General features: G+C 42.1%; 1 protein-coding gene and 1 long non-coding RNA gene across 4 annotated transcripts in view; one reads left to right on the top strand and one right to left on the bottom strand.

Annotated features, from left to right (window-relative positions):
- The window catches only part of KIF26A (kinesin family member 26A), a 228826-nt gene that overhangs the window by 21887 nt on the left and 185408 nt on the right, over positions 1-21531 (bottom strand). For all 3 annotated transcript variants that reach the window (XM_078383833.1, XM_078383832.1, XM_078383831.1), the window contains exons 6-11: positions 19668-19877; positions 14383-14476; positions 4959-5221; positions 4510-4693; positions 2793-2952; positions 957-1119 (exon numbers count right to left, since the gene is read on the bottom strand). In XM_078383833.1, the coding sequence (XP_078239959.1) occupies positions 957-1119; positions 2793-2952; positions 4510-4693; positions 4959-5221; positions 14383-14476; positions 19668-19877 (1074 nt within the window). The remainder of the gene's footprint in view (positions 1-956; positions 1120-2792; positions 2953-4509; positions 4694-4958; positions 5222-14382; positions 14477-19667; positions 19878-21531) is intronic.
- On the top strand, positions 6330-11337 carry LOC144586110 (uncharacterized). Its single transcript, XR_013540848.1, has 2 exons — positions 6330-9549; positions 11046-11337. It is a non-coding gene; the product is annotated as an uncharacterized LOC144586110 (long non-coding RNA).

Below are 21531 nucleotides of genomic sequence, written 5' to 3'. Positions count from 1 at the left end.
GAAGTCATCCCCACATTTCCAAGTGGGTGCTCTGTGTCCTAATCATAAAACATCTATGCTACAGAGTATATTGATTAAATAATTTTAATCCTTGAAATTAGGGGTATGTAAAAGTCCACACAAATGGCTATGTGCAAAAATAAAGGACACACAGATTGCCCCCTTCCAATTTCCTTCTGGTGACACCCCAACCCAATATTGCCCATGTTCAGCATGGTGTTTGCACATTTGCAGTTCCCTATGAAGACCCCTTCTCGTAAATGAGGAAACTTGAATAGCAAGTCTAGGCACAGACTGAATAGTGCAGACAGGACAGAAAGCATGAGCAGTAGTCTTCAGAGCTAGGTACACTGGGCACTGTTTTACCCCTTTTTCCAGCCACAACCTCAGAGTCTCTATCAGCTGAGTCAGAACCTTTAAAAGGAAGATACCTTTGATTCCTTCTTAAAGGGGTAATACAGAGAGCCTGTTCCTCAACAATTTCCTACCTTTCTCTCTACCCTAATTCCCATATTCTCTGGATCTGGAATTAAGATGCTGCAGCCACAAGACTTGGAGGAATTAATCAATTATTTTGCAGCAGGAAAGGCAAGGTAAGTTTGCTTTTGAGATACGGAGCATATTCTTATTCATTCATTCATTCATTCATTCATTCATTCATTCATTCATTCATTCATTCATCTCTCTCTCTCCTTTGGTTAGTGACATGTGAATGCTGGATTTAATATGAGGATTCTGTGGGGTAGTACTCCACCAGGTGACCGTTGGCTCTTGGCTCTACCCTGTGGTCCCTCTGGAAATGCACAAATATTCTTGACTCAGTTCATATTTATACATTTGCCAAAAGCCAGTGCATATGCCTAGCTGAAATCTTCCTGTGCTACTGCTTTCCAACTAGTAGGCTTTCTAGGTAGGAAGAGAAGATGGTTCTTTCCAAACTGACGGCTGCTTCTCACCTTGGATTTCTTCTTCCTCAGCCTGTGGATCCGAGAGGCAAGCTGGATTGTCATGAGACTTTCAGCATAATTGGCTGGGGAATCTGATATGTGAGCCAGCATGGTGGTTCTGCAGTTGATGTTCCCAAGAGATTCTCTGAGCAGCATTGTCAATTTGTTGTCCCTAAAGAACAATAGCAAGAAACGAATGGTAGGCATAAATATTTACTGTTCCTTCTGTGGGCTTTCTAAGCAGGCTTTTTCTGCCTAATCACAGGCTCACATACAAAGATCTCATGGACACAAGAAACCTCCTTTCAAAAAAGAGCAATGAAATTCAGCCCTAATTCCACAGAACAGAATCAATATATACTTGTCTAAGAGGGGACAACAGGCAACCTGAATTTTGCATGGGTTGTTCCACAGTGCTTTTAGCTCCCCTCTCATCCCCATTCTGAAGTCTCTCCCATTTTAAAAACTGGCAAAAGGATTTGCTTTTTTTAAAAAAAATCCCTATTTCTGCACTTGCAGTCTTCTAGGAACAGCAGGTTTTGAATAAGAGGCCTTGAGGTCCCCTAAGGTCCACCTACCCTCCAAAATAAAGAAATAAATAAAGAAAAGCTTATCCAGGCAGTTCAAGGTTACATTTTTCTTTTTAAAAATGGCTGAGAACAGCCATTTCGTATTATAGTATGGCCCACAGTGGTGGCTGGAAGCAACAATCTGGCTCCCAAGATATCTGAGGTTGACCATCTCGGAGAAGATGGCAAAACCATGTCTCTCTTTCTCTCTCTCTAACTCTCTCTCTATCCAACTGTCTATCCAACTGTTCATCCAATTATCTACCTATTTACCTATGTTCATATATACATTTCTGTACTTTTCATTTCAACAAATCCCAAAGCCATTAACAGTTCTTAAATAAATAAACCGGTAAGTAAATCCAATCAATGAAATTATAAAATAACAAAAACAAACCATAATAAACCTCAGTACACACACTGGTGGGTGTGGGTGAACAAGGGTTAACAACGTTAACCATCAAGAAATGCATGCACCTTGGGCTCGGTACAGACACATCCAACAGGGGGAACCCACCCATTCCCAGCATGAGAATCATTCTACCAGTTGGACAGCTGAATACTTACTCTGCAACACTGCCCAATGAACTTCACTGGGCTACAGCACATGAAACACATCAAGTGCCCCTCTGAAAATGGCCTTTTGGTGGGCCTGTAGGAGGGATGTGCAACTTTAGCAGATCCAGAAGCCATTCTTTTGCTCCTAGGATCTTTGCAGGGGCAGGGAGCACACAGTTTATCAGAAATATTAGGAAAAGAGCAAAATTGGAAGTGGCTGGAAATGCACTTCCAGTTTTGAAAAACAGGTACTTTGTAGTGCTGAGCACAGCAAGGATGCCCCCCCCAACAAACAGCTGTTGCTGGACTCTTCTAAGACCAGTAGCTCCCCTTTTTGCTGGGGAAGCCCATTTTTGGTGGGGATAGGAAGGTTCACAGCCATTACTTTGCCCACTCTTGCCCATATGGAAGAAAAGCGCTCTATCATAAGCTGAGTTGCTGGGAAGTGCACAACCCAAAAGTAAAGCCTACTTTTCTCAAAAACATATTCATTAGACTAGGTGAAGAGTCAAAGGAAGTAACTACATGCTTCTCACTCAGACAAAGCAACATCTCTTCCAGCCACATGGAGGAGAAAGTGACTGAGGCCAAAAGTGCCTCATCTCTAGTGGAACAGCCTCATAAGACACCATCTTGCTCTGTCTACAGGACAAAGCTTTGAATAAGCATCTAAAGATCAGGTCAATGGTTGTGAGCATGACATGATTAATTCACTTACTTGTAGGGCACATGCTTGGCGCCATTGATTAAGGCCAGAATGACGCTGCCCAAGGTGGACAGGGATAGGCAGAGGGAGCCCCCTCCATCTCGATTCTTGCTTAGCACTTTTTCACAGCTTCCTAGGTCAATGAGATGCAAGCGGCTGCGTCCACCTGACACTGCAAAGTAACAGCAAGCCAGGTTACTCACTGATCCAGCTCTTCTTCAAACGGTGGAATCAAGGAAATTAAATGTGGATGGATGCAGATGGATGCTCTTTACTAATCAAAACTGGACAAATGAACGAACCAGAAAATTAAGAGTTCTAAAGTTACACAGCAAAAATAATCAAAGTTAACAAATAAGCAAGAATGGCATTCTAAAGTAACACGGCCAAAGTTACCCTAAACAACAAACCAACAAGGAACACAGAAGATATGGGATGATAAAGAAACGTAGAAGCTCTGAACATCAATTCTGTATTATTCTGCTCAGTTTTGGCCATCTCACTGTCATGACAAAGTAATAAAAAACTAACAAACAAAGAAAAAATGATCAGATGTAAGGTATGGCTTGGGAAGAAAACACGTAGATGTTTTTAAACAATGAAACTGTTTTAACCCACAATAGCATTGAAGGAAGTCTTGGGTTTAACATCTAAATTCTTAGTTTAAACAGGGCATAGTCTAACAAAGTGCTACTTCAATTAACAATAGATAGGAAATCTGGCCATCTCTGTAACAGAATACACAAATACTAATACTCTTAAGACCGGTTGCTCTCAGGATGTAACCCTGGATGTCTTAATCCCAAATCCATATCAAAAGTGTTATTTTTAAAGTTCTAATGTAGACATTGTTGACTTTTTCAAGAATACAAATCATAAGAATTCCCCAAATCCTTGTAGGGTTCCTACAAATTCCACTTGCTTTCAGGTAACAAAGACCAACGTCAGGTGACATGCCAAATGCTGCAAGAGGCAAAATTGGTTGATAAAGCTGTTGTCCAGGATCAGGGATGTTTGGACTCCCTGTGGCCACAAACAATTGCCCAACCAAGCAAGAGTAATTCTTATCCAGAAGTGGGTCCCTGCACTGCTGAAGGAGGTGCATCTTCTCTTCTAGATTCCAGGTCCAAAGGAACTGGATGAATGGATCTTATGGTGAGTCTGAGAATCCACATTTCCACACACGTGATTTGATTCATATGGAAATGCACATTCCCCACCCAAAGCTACTGCTTACTAGATTCATCTAGTCGTCCATTACTTCAACTCAACTGTAGCCAACATGATGAGATGCTATGTGACGAAGAGGTCAGAGCCGTGGTTCTCAACCTTGGGCCTCCAAATGTTCTTGAATATAACTCCGAGAAATTCTGCCCAGCACAGCTCAAGGTGAAGGGTTTGGGGAGTTTTAGTACAAGAGCATCTGGGGACCCAAGGTTGGGAACCAAGGAAATCAAAGTTGAATTCTGCTCTGAGTCATGCTCCCTAAGTGATCCTAGGCCATTCACTATAGGTCTGTCTAACCCATCTCTCAGGGGTGTTTTGAAGATACTTTGGGAAACCACACATGCCAGCTTGAGATCCTTGGAAGGATGACAAAGTAATAAATATTGGGCTCCTCAAAATGGCAATTCAAAAGGCATTTTGCTCAGAAGCACCTCGGCTAACGCTTAGCAGCTCTTTTCAAAACAATGAAAGTCTAGAACAAACTTGAGCCAGGTCAACGTACTTCCCCCTTTACCACTCTTCTCCATTCTATACTGATATATATGGAGTGTAAAGAACATGTGGGAATTCCTGTGATCCTCCTCGTCACACTCCGGTTTGCTCGTACTCCTGGCTGCCAGAGCTGCGTCAAAGAAGAAGGCAGCTTTCTCTGCTGTTGGGGCCCTTAATTCACTTTGATTCTGCAGCTGGAATATAAAGAAGAAAACAACTAATTAAGATGGGGTGAACGATTCCCCTTTTCCGAACAGAGCAAGCCTCGAGGGTGCTAACGGATACAAATATGTACACTCTGGGACTGGGGATTAAAAATAAAAAAGCAATTAAAATATAATATTATTTTAAATAAAAAAGTGGTCAGAATTGTTGTCAGACAAAAGGATTTTTTTTTGAAAAATATCAGGAAAAAGAAGGGGAAAGCCAGGCTCCTAAACCTGCCTTGCGATCTGATACCTGCGTTCCACAGATCGGATCCTCCCGCAGATAAACCCCAGGAGACTGCCCGTCTTGAAGACTGCCGGTGGCGACTTCCGCTAACAAATCCTGAAGGTTTTCATCTTTGCCACTGATCTCCACAGCAGACACTCGTATCGAGAAGCGAGTTCCGGTCTTCTCTTTGCGCTCGTTGATTAGTTTGAAGAGCCACGAGATAGCACAAGGAATAATCCCAAGGCTCTGTGTGGAGTTATCTTTTCCAAACATTGTATATGATTTCCCTAAAAGGGAAGGAAAGAGGAAAAATGCCTTGGCTCATTGAGTACACAGTGGCCTCAGCTTGCCCTCTGGTACAGAAAGGGCTCCCATAGTTCTTTCTATCAGGTCAAAAGAAGACGTAATGCTTTCCAGCTTCCCCATTTTTAACCCAGCATGAATAATTATGTGCTCTCAAGTCGATGCTGGCTTATGGTGACCCTCCCAGGGTTTTCTAGGTTTACCAGACCATCCTTTTGGTGATGCTCTGGGACCAAGAGGCTGTACAAGTGGCAGGAAACGAAACCTCATCAGCCACACACCTTCCTTGTGATCCTATGAGTCCTTTCTGGGAGGCATAGCAGAGGTTTGAATCTCTGGCCCACATTCCAACTCACTGAGATACATTCCTTGTTCTCGCAAGGGGCTCCTCCTCCCTGTCCCAACTGGTTCACTGTCCCAAGAGGCTCCTATTATTATCTTATTATTATGAATAAGGGAAGAATTTCTATGACATGTCATATCTTTTTCTGCAGCCTGTGCAGAATGGGTTTGGACATGTTTATGAGTACAGTCGTGCCCCGCTTAACGATTACCCCGCATTACGACAAACCCACTTCACGATGATGTTTTAAATGGTTTTTTTTCGCTTTGCGAAGATCAAAACAGCTGATAGTCGGGTTTTCAAAATGGCCGGCGGGTGCTCAAAATGGCTCCCCGCTGTGCTTAGGGATGGATTCCTCACTATACAGGCACCAAAAATGGCCGCCATATGGAGGATCTTTGCTGGATGGTGAGTTTTTAGCCCATTGGAATGCATTAACCGGGTTTTAATGCATTTCAATGGGTTTTTTATTTTTGCTTTACGACGCTTTCGCTGAGCCGAATTAACGTCGTTAAGTGAGGCACCACTGTAATCTGGTGAGAAACGCCAGATTACTCATAAACATGTTTAAACTTGCTTGTGGGTTCAAGTAGAGGTTGCAGAGAAAGTGTGAAATGTCACAGAAATTCTCCCCCTAATTACGAATAATATAATTATAATTTCTATAGTGAGGCAAAGCTTCCCCAGGGTTATTTACAGAATAGATGAAATTGTAAACAATGGGATATAAAGGTATATTTATATAAGGTATATTTTTCATTGCCTGAAAATTGATATATATGTGTGTGTGTGTGCACAGAACAAGACAGATGACATCACTTCCTCTAGACCTGGCTGATGCAACTGCACTGCAATACTTGATGAACACACCTGAGTAGATGAGATCACCACTTTATGATTGGACAGACTAGGCTGGACTTATGTATAAAAGTAGTCAGAGAACACTGTTCACTCTCTCCTCTATTACTCAATTTCTGCGTGTCACTCTGTCGGTTTGAACACTGTATGCTGATGCTGTTGATGATACAAAGCTGTATGTATGTCCTGTAAATACTGTAAATTATTTGTAAATACACCACCGAGAAAAAGCAGCATTGTGGTTGTTTATCTGCGCCGTACTCTGCTGTACTCTGCAAAGAAGAGATAAAGACGCACCCGAACCACACACGTTCCCGGGTACAGAGGTTATGCGCCCAGCACGCTCCCGCTGCGCAAGATAAAAGGTGGTGAGTAAACGTTGTGCAACGTGGGAAGAATAAATAAATGAAAAAGGAGGAGGAGAGCAGTGACAGCGAGACAGAAGCTAGTTCGTCTGTGGGGAAGGTACAGAGAACAGAAAGGCTTCAGAGAGACAGGACAATGGCAACATACAGCTCAGGAGTTGGTGCTCTGGCTATAAACAGGCTAAATGAGCAGAACTATAAAACGTGGGCAGTAAAATCCGAGATGCTGCTAAGAAAAGAGTCATTATGGCGCTACATTATTAACCCCCCAGCGCAGCCCGATGATGAGGAATTGGAGCAGAGTGAGAAAGCTCTAGCAACTTTAGTGTTGTCCCTTGAAGATACCATTTTAGTTCATATACAGGGACTAACAACAGCCCGGGAGGTCTGGAATAGACTAAAAGGGATTTATCAGCGAGAAACAACTGGAACAAAAATAGCACTTACCAGAAAATTGTTCCAGTGCAGAATGCAGCCGGGGCAGAGTGCATCGGAGCACTTAAAAAATATGAAAGACATGTTCAATCAGCTTCAACTCATGAACGTTGTATTTCCCCAAGAGCAGCAGGTTTATATACTTCTTAGCTCGTTAAATGACTCTTATTCTATGCTGATAACAAGCTTGGAATCGTTAACAGATGCTCAGCTAACTTTGGAATATGTTTCGAGTAGAATTTTGCAGGAGGAACAGCATTTACAGGAAAGAAAAATGAATAAACGCCAAAGCCACGTGGAGGCTGGACGGGATGGATATCCGGAAGCCAGCAGACGTGCCGCGGAAGAACAAAAGGGGCGAGTCCTGATGACAAAAGCTTGCTTCTTGTGCGGTTCCACCAATCATCTCCGGAAAGACTGTGATGCAACAAGAAGTCCTCCAAATCATAGAGATGTGACCGGAAGTCCTCCGGACCATAGAGTCTACAGAAAAAAGGGCTCCAGGAGATTTCAAAGAAGAGACAACGTGGGACAAATCTCTTCAGTAACGAATGACACAAGAAGCAGCAACAAAACAGAGATGATTAGATGGCTGTTAGATTCTGGAGCTGCAGAAAATTTGTCTAATTCTTTAGAAATGTTTTCTTTTATAGGTAAATCTGATCTACGGCATGTGACGATGGCGAACGGCCAGCAGGTGGCGGTCAAAGGCAAAGGAACTGTGTACGTCTCTGCATTGAAAACTGAGATAAGGGAAGTCTATTACACTCCAGGTTTAGAATTTAACATTATTTCTATTGCGTCTTTGGTAGATCAGAAGTTTGCTGTAAGTTTTGAAAAACAGGAGTGTGTGATAAAGAAAGAGGGCACTTTAATTGCAAAAGTGAGGCAAGAAAATAAATTGTATTTCTTACAGAGCCAGGCACATGAAGGTGCAAACACATTGCAAGTGAACAGACCACAACATGATAATTGCATACACTTGTTGCATAGGAGGTTGGGTCATGCAAATTTTAGAACAATACAAAAGATGGAGCACTTAGCCAGGGATGTAAGTTTGAAGAAATGTCATAATTACCTGGACTGTGCAGTTTGCAAAGCAAGTAAAACATGTATAGCTCCAAAAGGAAAGAAAACTGATAGAATTACTACTAGACCTTTTGAATTAGTGCATACTGATTTAATGGGACCATTCCCACCATCGCTAGGGGGAGCGAGATTTTGTATGGTAATTACTGATGATTTTTCGAGATTTTCTTTTTGTTATACGTTAAAGTCTAAGACAGAAGTTTTTGACACATTCAGAAAATGGTTGGTTGCAACAGAGAGAAAATTTGGCCTCAAGGTAGCTCAGCTACAAACAGACAGGGGCACAGAGTTTACAAACCACAGGTTTCAGAGGTGGTTGGAGAGTCTAGGCATTAGACACAGGTTGACAAGCCCTTATAGTCCCTTTCAAAATGGGGTTGCAGAAAGAAGGAACAGAGTATTGCAGGAGATGAAAGACTCAATGCTTGCAGATGCTAAACTGCCACATGGGCTTTGGAGTGAAGCAATACTCACAAGTAATTTTATTGTTAACAGAATCTATTCTTCTGCCATAGATGAAACGCCATACTTTCTATTATACGGTAAGAAGCCATGTATGAAGTACTTACGCGTGTTTGGGTGCACGGCTTTTGTGCACATACCAAGACAGCTACGAAGAAAAGGTAAAAGTAAAACGAGAAAATTAATTTTTGTGGGTTATGAACCAAACAGCAAAGCTTACAGGTTTTTTGATGGCAACAGGGGCGTGATCATATCAAGGTCTGCTAGTTTCAATGAGGGTGAGAACTGGGACCAGGTACATGCCAATTCACAATTATACATTCCTCTGCACTCAAGAAGAAACCAAATTAGAAAGGCAGGAACACAGATGCGAGATGAGGAACCCTATGATGAAGATGCCACAGATAACGAGGCAGATGTCGATGAAGAAGAAGAAGCTACTGCAGAAGAAGAAGGGCCTGCTACAGATGATGAAGGAAAAGAAGATGAAGAACATGAAGCTCACACAAGTAGGCAGTCAGAGAATCAGACACATAGTCCCAGAAGGTCTCAGAGGGCTAACAAAGGGGTTCCACCACAAAGATATGGTTTGGGTGGCGTTACAGTATGTAATGTGTATGTTGAGCCTAAAAATTATAAAGATGTCTTAAAGCTACCTGATTTAGAAAAGAAGAAATGGATGGAGGCCATGGATGAGGAAATGAAGTCCATGAAGAAACACAATGTATTCTCTGAGACCAAACTGCCAGCAAAAAACAAGGTAATAGGATGTAAGTGGGTGTTTAAAAGGAAGTTACAAAATGATGGAAATTTCAGATATAAAGCAAGGTTAGTGGCACAAGGTTTCACACAGAAAAGATTTGAACATTATGACCAGGTATTTTCGCCAGCAGTTAGGTCTGAAACACTAAGAGCTGCACTCACATTTGCTGCCGCCAAAAATTATGTGATTCACCATTACGATATTACTACTGCTTACTTGAATGCAGATTTAAAAGAAGAATTGTACATGGCGAAAGCACCAGGTTTCCAAGGTGACAAACCAGAATTAGTATACAGATTAAATAAATCCATTTATGGCCTCAAACAATCCGCCAGAAACTGGAATGACTGTTTACATCATGTATTGGTAAATTTAGGTTACAAAAACAGTCTGGCGGATCCTTGCATGTACACCAAGAAAGTAGGTAATGAGTTGAATGTACTGCTTGCTTATGTAGATGACCTATGTTTCATAACCAAAGACCACAGTCAAGTAGAGCTATTTGAAAGACAATTAAAAAAGAAATTTGAATTTAAAAGTCTGGGCCCCATACAAAATTACCTAGGCGTACAAATAAAGAAAACAGAAAAGGGGTTTGAGTTAAGCCAAGAACTAAAAATAAAACAAATGCTAGAAAAGTATAACATGGAAGAGTGCAAATGTGTAAGTACACCTATGGTAGTAGATTTTCAGAAAGAAGATGAAATAAGCAAAGAATTTGAGGACCAAGAGTTATACCACTCTGCAATTGGCAGTTTAATGTACTTGGCCAATTGGACGCGTCCTGACATTGCAGCGTCAGTAAACATCCTTAGTAGATATGTAGCAAATCCAAAAGAAAAACACTGGCAAGGTGTGAAAAGAATATTTAGATATTTAAAGGGAACGTGTAATTACCACTTAATATTGAAGGCATCAAAGAGTTTAAAGTTGTCAGCCTATGTAGATAGCGATTGGGCGAACGATGAAACTGACAGGAAATCAATGACTGGGTTTGTCGTCAGACTTGGAAACAGCATAATTGGTTGGAAGTCAAGGAAACAAGGGTCCGTGGCTACCTCAACTTCAGAGGCAGAATTTGCAGCTTTGTCTGAATTATGTTCAGAATTGATGTGGTATAAACAGTTAATAAAAGATCTGCAATGCAAAACTGATGACACGATAAAGGTAATGGAGGATAATACAACATGCATACACATGGCTAATTCTGATAGAATAAAGAGCAGAAGTAAGCATGTTGATATAAAATATCATAATGTGAGGGAAGCTATTAGAGAAAAGTTAATTGAGTTACAGTATTGTAGCACTGAAGAGAATGTGGCAGACATTTTAACAAAACCATTATGTGCTCAGAAACATGAAATGTGCATAGATGCAATGGGAATGTGTAATGTTTAATAAGTAACGGATTCATGCAATTCAAAATAGGGGGAGTGTTAAGGTATATTTTTCATTGCCTGAAAATTGATATATATGTGTGTGTGTGTGCACAGAACAAGACAGATGACATCACTTCCTCTAGACCTGGCTGATGCAACTGCACTGCAATACTTGATGAACACACCTGAGTAGATGAGATCACCACTTTATGATTGGACAGACTAGGCTGGACTTATGTATAAAAGTAGTCAGAGAACACTGTTCACTCTCTCCTCTATTACTCAATTTCTGCGTGTCACTCTGTCGGTTTGAACACTGTATGCTGATGCTGTTGATGATACAAAGCTGTATGTATGTCCTGTAAATACTGTAAATTATTTGTAAATACACCACCGAGAAAAAGCAGCATTGTGGTTGTTTATCTGCGCCGTACTCTGCTGTACTCTGCAAAGAAGAGATAAAGACGCACCCGAACCACACACGTTCCCGGGTACATAAACATAGTTAATTAAAGAGGCGGTTATAACTGAGTAATTGTAAGTGTAAAAATAACTAACGTCTCTATGTGTTTTAAAAGGGGGGCGGGCAGTAAAAGAGGTGCTTACATTAAGTTAAAAACAGCCCAAAACTACCCAAACTTTAGTGACAGAGCCAGACACAGATCTTAGGGTAGGGATGGGGCCACCACAGAAAAGGCCCTGTTGACCAGCATAGCATATCCTGCCAGCATCACGTAAAGAGATTCCTGGTTAACAGGTGAAGCACTAGAGAAATTATACATAAGTCCACTTAAGAGTCAAGAGAGAGGGAGGAAAGAGATTTGTGTGAGAAGGTAGAATACAGTCTGCCCCACCATGCATATAACAACTGTCATGACTCAGGATTACTATACAATAGCTGCTCGAACCCAGAACCTGAGGAACTAGGATGCCAGCAGATGAGACATCAGGCCCCATCACCACTGAAGTCTCTGAGCATCCTGATCCTGAAAAACCTCAGAACCTTGAATTTAAGACCTTTATGCCCAAGATCAGGCCAACATTGGCAGCCCTTCACTTAGTTCCTGCCATGGGGCAAGATGCCCTTTCTCAAGAGCTACGCAATCCCCAGAGCTAGCGCAACAATACAAGAAGCACGCCCTGTGTGGGCAGCTGCAGTAAGAGCAGACTTGGAGAGCCACAGGTAGCTCCAGGGCCACAAACAGCCCATCAAATGGGAAAGCCTGGGAAGAGAAGTCTTGACCAATTGGTAGAGAAGGGCTTCCAATCTTAGTAGAGCAAGGTGCTCATCTGGTGCTCTCCCAGGTGCTGAACCCTCTGAACCACCTCCTATCTTATTTCAGCCTATTGGGGCCGTGGTTGGAATGCCACATCAGGTACATCTTCTCATGGGAGACCTCCTCACCTGTGGAGCTCCTGATAAGAACGGCATAGGTGTCCAAAGCAAAGTGTTGTCTTCCCTCAGAAATGAAAAGCGAGCAGAAAGAGAAGAGGCTGCTGTCTCTATCTTGCTAGGCTGAAAACCTTTCTCGGGTGACTAACTGTCTCTAATGCAGTTGTCCCCTTCCTCAAATGTCTTGCTGATGGAGAAAAGAACAAACCTCTCTCTCCAGATGCCTGCTTAGATGGCTCAAGGAACCGTGCGGAGTCAATCTTTCTCTCTTTCCTAATTATTCATCCTGCAACCCAACTTGACAGGGCTAAAACAAGCCTCAATGGAGGTCTTAGGGTCATGAGAAATAGACAGCTCACTTATTCCAAAGTCATGCCATCCAGAGCAGGCAGGGAGGGAAGGCTTCCAAAAGGAAAGGGAAGGCCTACCCCCACCCAATGCTGGCATAAGCAACAGCTCCAATTCCAGAGCCTCACATAGGTTTGGAGGGGCCTTAGATCCAGAAAACCCAAAGTCACCTCCAACCCAACCTGTCTGGGACAATTCTACCAATGGATGATGGTGCCAGCGATAGATTTATAACCTAGGAACTTTTACCAAGCATGCCACAGACCTCCCTTGGCATCTATGTCCTCCTCTGCAAAATGAGCTCTCCTCCACTGGCAGAGACAAAATTCTGTCCCATTCCTGCCCTTGCCAAATGGCAATCCAAGGGGAGGTAGTTACAATGGCCCCCATGAGAATCTGAAACAATTTTCAAGTTCTGAATGTGGTTTTCCCATTTAACTCTACAGTGGTGCCTCGCTTAGCGATGTTAATTCATTCCGCAAAAATCACTGCAGAACAAAAACGTCGCTATGCGATATTAAAAAGCCCATAGAAACACATTGAAACCCCTTCAATGCATTCCTATGGGCTTAAAACGCACCGTTGAGCGAAGATCCTCCATAGCGCCGCCATTTTCGGTGCCTCTAAAGCAAGGAATCCGTCCCAAAAAACAGCGGGCGGCCATGTTTTTTCCCCAGTGGCCATTTTGAAACTGCTGATCAGCTGTGCGAAAATGGGGGCTTTGCAATGATCACTTCCCTGTGATCATTGCAAAGCAAAAATCCCCCATAGGGAACATCGCAAAGTGATCGCGTTTGCAATTGCAAAAAGTCCATCACAAAGTGATTTCGTCGCTAAATGGAGCAATTGCTATGCGAGGCACCACTGTACTAATATCCAGTGCGGTGTGGTGGACACAGAGTGGCAGATTCAGGCTCAGGAAACCTAAGTCCCCACTTGGCCATAGAAACTTACAGGGGATTGTGTGGAAATAGTAACACTGCTCCTTTATGTATCTCACTTACCTTGAAAGCCCTTTTAAGGTCACTGTAGATTAGTCCGACTTGATGGCACATAACATACACACACCCATATGCACCCTATCAACTCTACCACCCAAACTGCTCCTGCAAATCTTGCACGGAGTACCCTTGCGCAACTAGAGGGTACAAAATGGCCAATGAGCAGATGTCCCCTGGCCTGCTAGAACAGGCAAGTGGGATCTTGAAAAAAAAACTAACCTGTTTGAGCATGTCATTTTGATTATAGTTAATGCCACACACTGGAGCAAACAAATGGAGAAGAACAGATGTAAACATTGGCTTTTGCATATTTCATTATTAATCCTCTGATATTTAGTTAATTAATTTCTCCGTCTTGGCTAACTTTTCGGCCCAAAGCTAATTAATTTCTCAAGGCCTTTCCAATCTTTTGAATTTTGTCACACCTGGCACTGTAGAAGCTTAAGTCCTAAAGACATTTATGCACAGATATATAGACAGAAGGATCTCTGTGGCTGCCTTTCCCCCTTTTTGTCAAATGCCTTTTGTTTAAGAACAGACATACAAAACTTAAGGTCCCAGTGCAGAAATAAAGCAGGAGAAGTTTGCAAAGCTAATTAAAAAGAAATTCTAATCTATTCATATACTCCAGGTTTATTGTTCCAGGAGCTGACAGCATGTAATTACCAGGCTGACATAGTAATTAACTGTAATGAATTTGGGAGCTCACCAAGCTTGACATGGCCAAAGCAAAAGATGCAGCCATCTGCACCGTTCACGACAGACTGGATTACTTCCGCTACCGTTCCAGAGCACACCTCAGCCTAGAAGACAGGGTGGGAAACCACATCATGTGTCGGTATGCACCTTACAGTCCTCTCATATGAAAAACGCTAATTTTGAATACAGTGTTTTTGCACATTTCACACCACAAGTCATATTATTTTAGGGCGTATACTCCATTTCTTTTGTCTAATAAAAGCTACTATATAAGCCGGCAATAGCTTCCCATCCCATTATCCTGCCCACCCCCCATGGAGTCTCAGTTTTATGATTCTGGTAACAAAGGAAATGCAATCCACTGAAGCACAGAACTAATATAATATTTCAGCCATGCCTCCTTAGAAATTGCAGGAGATTTGCTGCAAAAGAGGTCTCTTAGAAGTCAGCTTAGGGGAAGAGTAATGAATCTACGACTGAAATCCAGCAGTAAGTCACAATGAGAGTAGGCTCACTGAATCAGGCAGGGTTTATGTGTCAACACCTATGTAAGTCCCATTGATTCAATAGTCCTACTCTAGTTGTAATGCACTACTGGATTTTAGCCTAAGAATCCCAAAAGAACATTATGAACAATTTCTGTTTTACAGAACATGGCCAAAGAGCCCGAAAAACCCACAACAACTAATTTCTGTTTTACCTTATTTGTAAGAAACACATCCTTTGGAAAAGAAAGAAGAGTATTTGGTACAGTCCCCAGGGGTATGAGTCACTTGTGTTTCCTCTTCACACACTTTTATATCTCACTGTTGGGGGGACATACAAGGTACCCCAAGATGGATAGAATGCACATCTTCCCAAGGGAAAAATGCACACAGAATCATTGTCCGAAACCTTCTTGTATTGCCACGCAGATGGAAAGCAAATGCATAAATTCAGCTGGTTCTAGCTGGCAAATCACAAGCTGCCCTAGGATTGTTAGGGGGACGTTTGCCCCCTGGGTAGGCCTGCATTCAAGAATCCCAGCTAGGCTGCAATAACTGACAGGTTGAATGCTACACTCTGTGCATTCCACATGCAAAAGAAAGCAATAGGATTTCAGCCACCGAATTGCAGAATTAGATGGTACACTCAACAGCCAGGTCATTTATCCCAGAAATCCATGGCTAAAGCCATCTTGACGGATAGTTATCCAACCTATGCTTAAAAACACCAATATGGGAATGTTCGCCACCCTCTGGTGTACTATGTCTGACTGCCAAAAGCGTTTACTAATATTTCCTTATGTGTCATTTCAACCCATTGATTCAAGCCTCACTTTTGGAGTACCAGAAAACATGCTTGCTCCATCTTCCATACAAAGTTCTGACATATCCCCTCCCCAATTGTCTCTTCTTCTGGCAAAATATATCTAAGTCCCTCAACTGTTTTTCACAGAGTTTGATTTCTAGACCCTTAATGCACTTTCTCGTTCTCCTCTGCACATCCTGTACTTTGTCCATACCCTTTTTTTTCTTTGAACACCTTTTCAGTTCAAATGAAACAGAATCATAGCAAAACCAAACAGCGGGTCACTAAAGCTTGCTCTTGTACTTCTCTCATGGCTTTCTCATCAGTGCACCATTTCCAGCCAGTGTTATGTTGGACAGGAGGCCATTAAACAAACAGTACATTCTCACCACCAAGTGTCTTGGTTTGGTGTGGATGACATACTTCAGTCTCTTAACCATAGTCAGAGATTAGCCATGTTGGGTCTTTTTAAGGAGAAGGGTGGGATAAAATAAAATACAATGGTGCCTCGCTTTATGATTGCCAACCATTACGACGAATCCGCTTTATGACAATCTTTTTGCAATCGCAATTGCGATCGCAAAACGATGGTCTAAATGGGGGAATTTCGCTTTGCGATGAACGGTTCCATGCTTTGGGAACCGATTCTTCGCAAAACGATGTTTTTTAAACAGCTGATCGGCGGTTTCAAAATGGCCACCAGGTAATTAAAATGGCTCCCCACTGTGTTTAGGGACAGATTCCTCGTTATACAGGCAGCGGAAATGGCCGCCGTATGGAGGATCTTCATTGGACAGTGAGTTTTTACCCCATTGGAATGCACCGATTGGGTTTCAATGCGTTTCAATTGGGTTTTTTATTTCACATTACAATGTTTTCAATTAACAGCGATTTTTCTGGAATGGATTATCGTTGTTAAGCGAGGCAACACTGTAAAATAAATTAACCCTAGCCTCTCTTTCCAGACACAAACGATTTTGTCATCCTTCGTCTGGTATTATTAACCATGGTTAAAGTTGCAGTCACATATATCTTATGGCTGAAGCTAACTTCCTTTCTAAACAGCATTTGAAAGCTAATTTCAAAATCTGGCTTCCAATAATTTGCAGTCTTGACCACAATTAATGCTAACAACATGCCTTCAATTTACAAGCCACTTTTAAGCCTACTTTTCATATCTTGGTAAAGTTGTAGACTAGGGTTGGTTTTCTGGGTAACTTTTTATTACATGCTTATTTGCTAAACCCATGTAATTATAACCTGGAATGAAAGTCAACCGTATTAGGGAAGAGACTGAGAAATTCACAGCAGACAAAGAAGGAGACCACAATGTTACAGTGTGCTCCTAGTCTCCTGACCATGGTTTAAAAGTTCAAGCATTGTAAAACAAACATTGTCCTTGACCAACTGCTTGTCTCCACTTCCCAGTCTTGATTGGTTAAGGATATATCTACACCGGGGGAAAAAATCTTTTGTCTCAGCTACTTTGTGAAAGGCAGCTCAACTCAAGAGGGAATGAGGACATTCAGCAGATAGGTGCAAATGATATAATCATCCCTGCTAATCAAAATGTGCCAGTATTTTGACCCTACCTGCCCTGTATGCAATATAGCACTGGTCAGCTGTCATTCCACTACAGTTCCAAAGGATATGTGAACCCACCAGAATAGCTGAAAAAAATATTTTACTGTAACCACAGAATCTAAATCACAATAAATAAGAATACCTGTAAAAGTGAAAGGGGTAGAAGGAGGTTGGCTTGCTTTGTGTTCTAAGTATATTTATTTCTTTAGAAGTCAAAAACCAAATGTTCTGGACATACTCATCTTTAAAGCAAGTAAAATACTCCAACTGGTCAAATGCTTAATATTTTGAGAGTCAGATATCGATTCCAAATGAGGTTTTGATCCAACTGGACAACTGACTGAAATCAATCTAAATCATAAACTCCTTCCTTCCTTCCTTCCTTCCTTCCTTCCTTCCTTCCTTCCTTCCTTCCTTCCTTCCTTCCTTCCTTCCTTCCTTCCTTCCGTTTCTCAGTGTTTAAATCACAAATTTAAGATTTGTACTCAAATGTAATGCTTGCTTCTTTTCTGTTCATAGCTACTAAAAGGAAGCCTCTCTGTACATGTTTTTTTTTACAGAGTAGGGATGGGTAAGTATTTTCCTACAATCTACAGTGATGTAATATTTTTCCAGTGCCTGATACTTCTCAGACATATGCATAGCTTTGATGCCATTGTGGAAAATAAAGAAGGCCCATAATAATGTTAAACTACATATAACTGGAAAAAATATGAGAACAAAAGCATGAAGTAGACAAAATGCGTGAACAAGTGTCTACCTTAGTTAAATGTGTGAACAAATGCACTTAATGTGTGCGGGGGAAAATAAGAATGCTAATGTAGAAAGATAATAGGTTTCAATCCAATATTAAACAAGAAAATACAGGAATACTTTTGAGAAATGCAACAAAAGCAAAACCGATGAATTTTCATTTCAAAGCCAGCTCTGTGGAGGACAGAAGACCTGCTACTCTTAACTATAACTTGAAATGTTCCTGCTATACCTTACTCTAGCCAGTCTGTAGTCAATTTCCAAAACTTGGTGAAGTGACTCTTCTGGACTACATGGCCATAACAATGCTGGTGTTGAATTTGGGGGCTGCAGGCTAAAGAAGTAATTTCTCCAAGCTAAGCTAGTTCCTTTAATTAGGGGCTACCACACCCTGGTGCCTGTATCAGAGTCAAAGTATCATTTGATTTCTGGAACTGTTCCTTGTCTTCTACCTCATCTTTTTAAGAAGGGTATCAACATGCTGGAACATGTCCAGAGGAGGCAATGAAGATGGTAAAGTGTCTAGAAACCAAGCCTTACATGGAAAGGTTGACAGAACAGGATAAGTTTAGCCTGGAGAAGAAAAGAGCCTCGTGGCGCAGTGGTTAAAACGCTGTACTGCAGCTAAAACTGTGCTCACGACCTGGGGTTCAAATCCCAGGTAGCCGGCTCAAGGTTGACTCAGCCTTCCATCCTTCCGAGGTCGGTAAAATGAGTACCCAGCTTGCTGGGGGGGCAATGTGTAGCCTTTATAATTAAAATTGTAAAAACCGCCCGGAGAGTGCTTGTAGCGCTATGGGGCGGTATATAAGTCCAATAAATAAATAAATAAATAAATAAATAAGACTGAGCAGTAACATGATAGCCCATTTAAAGGAAGACGGATCTGCCATTCTAGAGATTAAGATCTGAACCAAATGATTCAAAGTACGAATAAACAAAGATGGAACATCAGGAAAGACTTCCTGATGGTTATACCTATTTGATGGCAGAATAGAGTACTGTACCCAGGAAAATAGTGGACAGTCTTTGATTGCCGATGCTCATCTGTCAAAGGTGTTTTTGCTGTGGGTCCATTTCAACTTTACATTTCTATGATTCTATTTATGATTCACCCTCCTTCCCGTTCTACTTTCTCCCTTCCTTTATGGATTCTGATTCTGTCCCTAGCTTCCAGGTTGAGGCAATGCATTTGCCATGATTTTGGGACAAACTATACAGTATGAAAACCGCTGCTCTAAAAGCTGCAAATAATTCTCCTGGTCCCATTCATCTAAACACTCAAATCTAAAGCAACACCTGAACTGCCATGTATAAGCACACAAATTCTGCCAAAACCAAGATATAAGGCCAGCACGATTGTTCCGTAAGGTGCAACAGTGAGTCACAATCTGTGCATGTGTTGCTTTAAATAGCAGGAAAGCAGTGCTGGGCAAATGTATTCACTGAGCAGAATTATCTCCGTAGATATTGCTTCTTAATTTCACATCTGGGCTAAATTAAAACAGCGTGAGACCTTGCGAACTGTCTATTAATTAGCATGCCTTCCCAGTAATTAAACCAACCAATTCAAAAGGGGGGGGAACCTAAAAGCTGCAAAGAATTCTCTTGCTCAATTTAAAATGGCAGCCACCCAAATTATTAGCATTATATGCTTAGCTCTTGTACCTGGGAAGCATCCTGGGGAAACACTGCATCAAAGGCAAACATCTTTGGAACGGCTACAGCTCCTCTTCGGTGGCCTGCATTGGAAGGACTGCTCGTGGATGGGTCATAAAGCGTGATCTGCTTTTTCCGTGGGTCCACTTTCAGAAATGACATGGATTCTGACGTGTCATGCGTTCCATCCGACGGGCAAATTCTCACCATCACTTTTACCTGGGAGAGTCATCAAAATAGGTGGATTTTAATGCCAAGCAAAAACACTCTCTCTGTTTTGTTTCTCAGTCATTTCTCCATCAACACAGGAAATTGCCTTACAAGATCGCTTAACCCATCTTGCTCGGTACTGTCTCAATTCAGTGGCAGGGGCTTTCCAGACTTCCAAGCAGTAGTTCTTTTAACTCAACCTGGGGATGCTAAGGGTTTCATCTGGGGCTCTTTGTATGCAGAGGATGTGTTACTTCAACAGTGGCGGGCACGAGAATGTCTTGAGGTCCAGGAGCAAACCCCACCACCCCACCACCAGGGACTGCGCTAACCTCCAAAATTACCCAAATGGCAGGAGGGGGAGCCATTACTGGAGATAACTGGCAGCCCATCTTAGGTTCTGTGTAAATATTGTCTTTCTCTTTAAAAAAAACATTAAATATCTGCCCGGGAGGAATACCTTGTCTAGAAGAGGAACTGACAGTCCTGGATCCCCAACCATGCCCTGTAGGATAGTGGAGTCTATGGGGGCTCTGAGGAGAATGTCTAGAATCAGCTGAAGAAATGAGGGCTGCATTCATGTATTTGTAACAATGCCTTGGCTTTTAATGGTGGAAAAGAAACATGTTTGGAAGCAAGATTGCTGTGGATTGAGAAAGGCTTTATCTGATCCAGTCCCTCAACAATTCTGGAAGCCTGGAATCTCCCTTCAACTCTAAATATCACTTGAACAGGAAAAAGGAAGGCATGTCCTGCTGCCATGAGGGGCTGCAGAGGGAGATGCCTATGTATACCTACATATTATGCTCCCTGCCTTACACGAACAGAGGCTGAAATCCTGTTGCTTAGTGCTATTAAACTGCAACTAAAATAGACCCACTGGATCAGTAGGGATTTGAGGAGTCGACTCCTCTACTACTTTCACTGATTTATTGGGGCCTATTCTAGTTATGACACACTATGCTAAGCAACAGGATTTCAGCCAGAATGTACTACAGGTTGCCACACAGACATCCTTCATTTAAAGACTGCAAAAGCAGTATTTATATCACTTCAGAGCCTCTGCCTCTCAGCTGAGTTCTTTCACATTTAGAAGCCAGGCACAGATTTGTGTAATTGTCAGGTGTTGACACAAATCTGTCTTGCATGAAGCTAATCCAGGGGCCCATCTACCTCTATTCTCTACATCAACAGTGGACAACCTCCCAGGGGGCGGGTTGAACTCAAGTACCCACTTGAACTCACTAGTGCAATGAGTAGTTACCAATATTGGGTTCTTAAATGGTCTTGGACTACATTTCCCAGAAATCCTGGTCAGCACAACTGGTGGTGAAGGCTTCTGGGAGTTCTAGCCCATGAACATCTGGAGATCCAATACTGGAAACCATTGCACTACTGCCCGCACCATCAGTGATGTTCCTACTACCTCTGCCAAAATGCACTGTGGCACCAACTCTCTGGAACCAGCTCCCGGTGGAGTTCCCTTTCTCCTAATGTTTAGGAGGCATCTCAAGATGTTGCTTTTTACAGAGGCCTTCCAAAGCGACCCTGCCTGATCCCATGTCTCATGTCCTGCCTGTTACCAGGGCAATACGCCTCTTGGTATTTTATTTCTCTGACTGTTTTATTTATAATTTCATTCTTATTGTGGTGTAAACCACCC

This window comes from Pogona vitticeps, chromosome 1, assembly GCF_051106095.1.
Source record: "Pogona vitticeps strain Pit_001003342236 chromosome 1, PviZW2.1, whole genome shotgun sequence".
NCBI classification, from domain to species: Eukaryota; Metazoa; Chordata; class Lepidosauria; order Squamata; family Agamidae; genus Pogona; species Pogona vitticeps.
The sequence above is the reverse complement of the archived record's forward strand: the minus strand, read 5'-3'. Positions and strand labels throughout refer to the sequence as shown.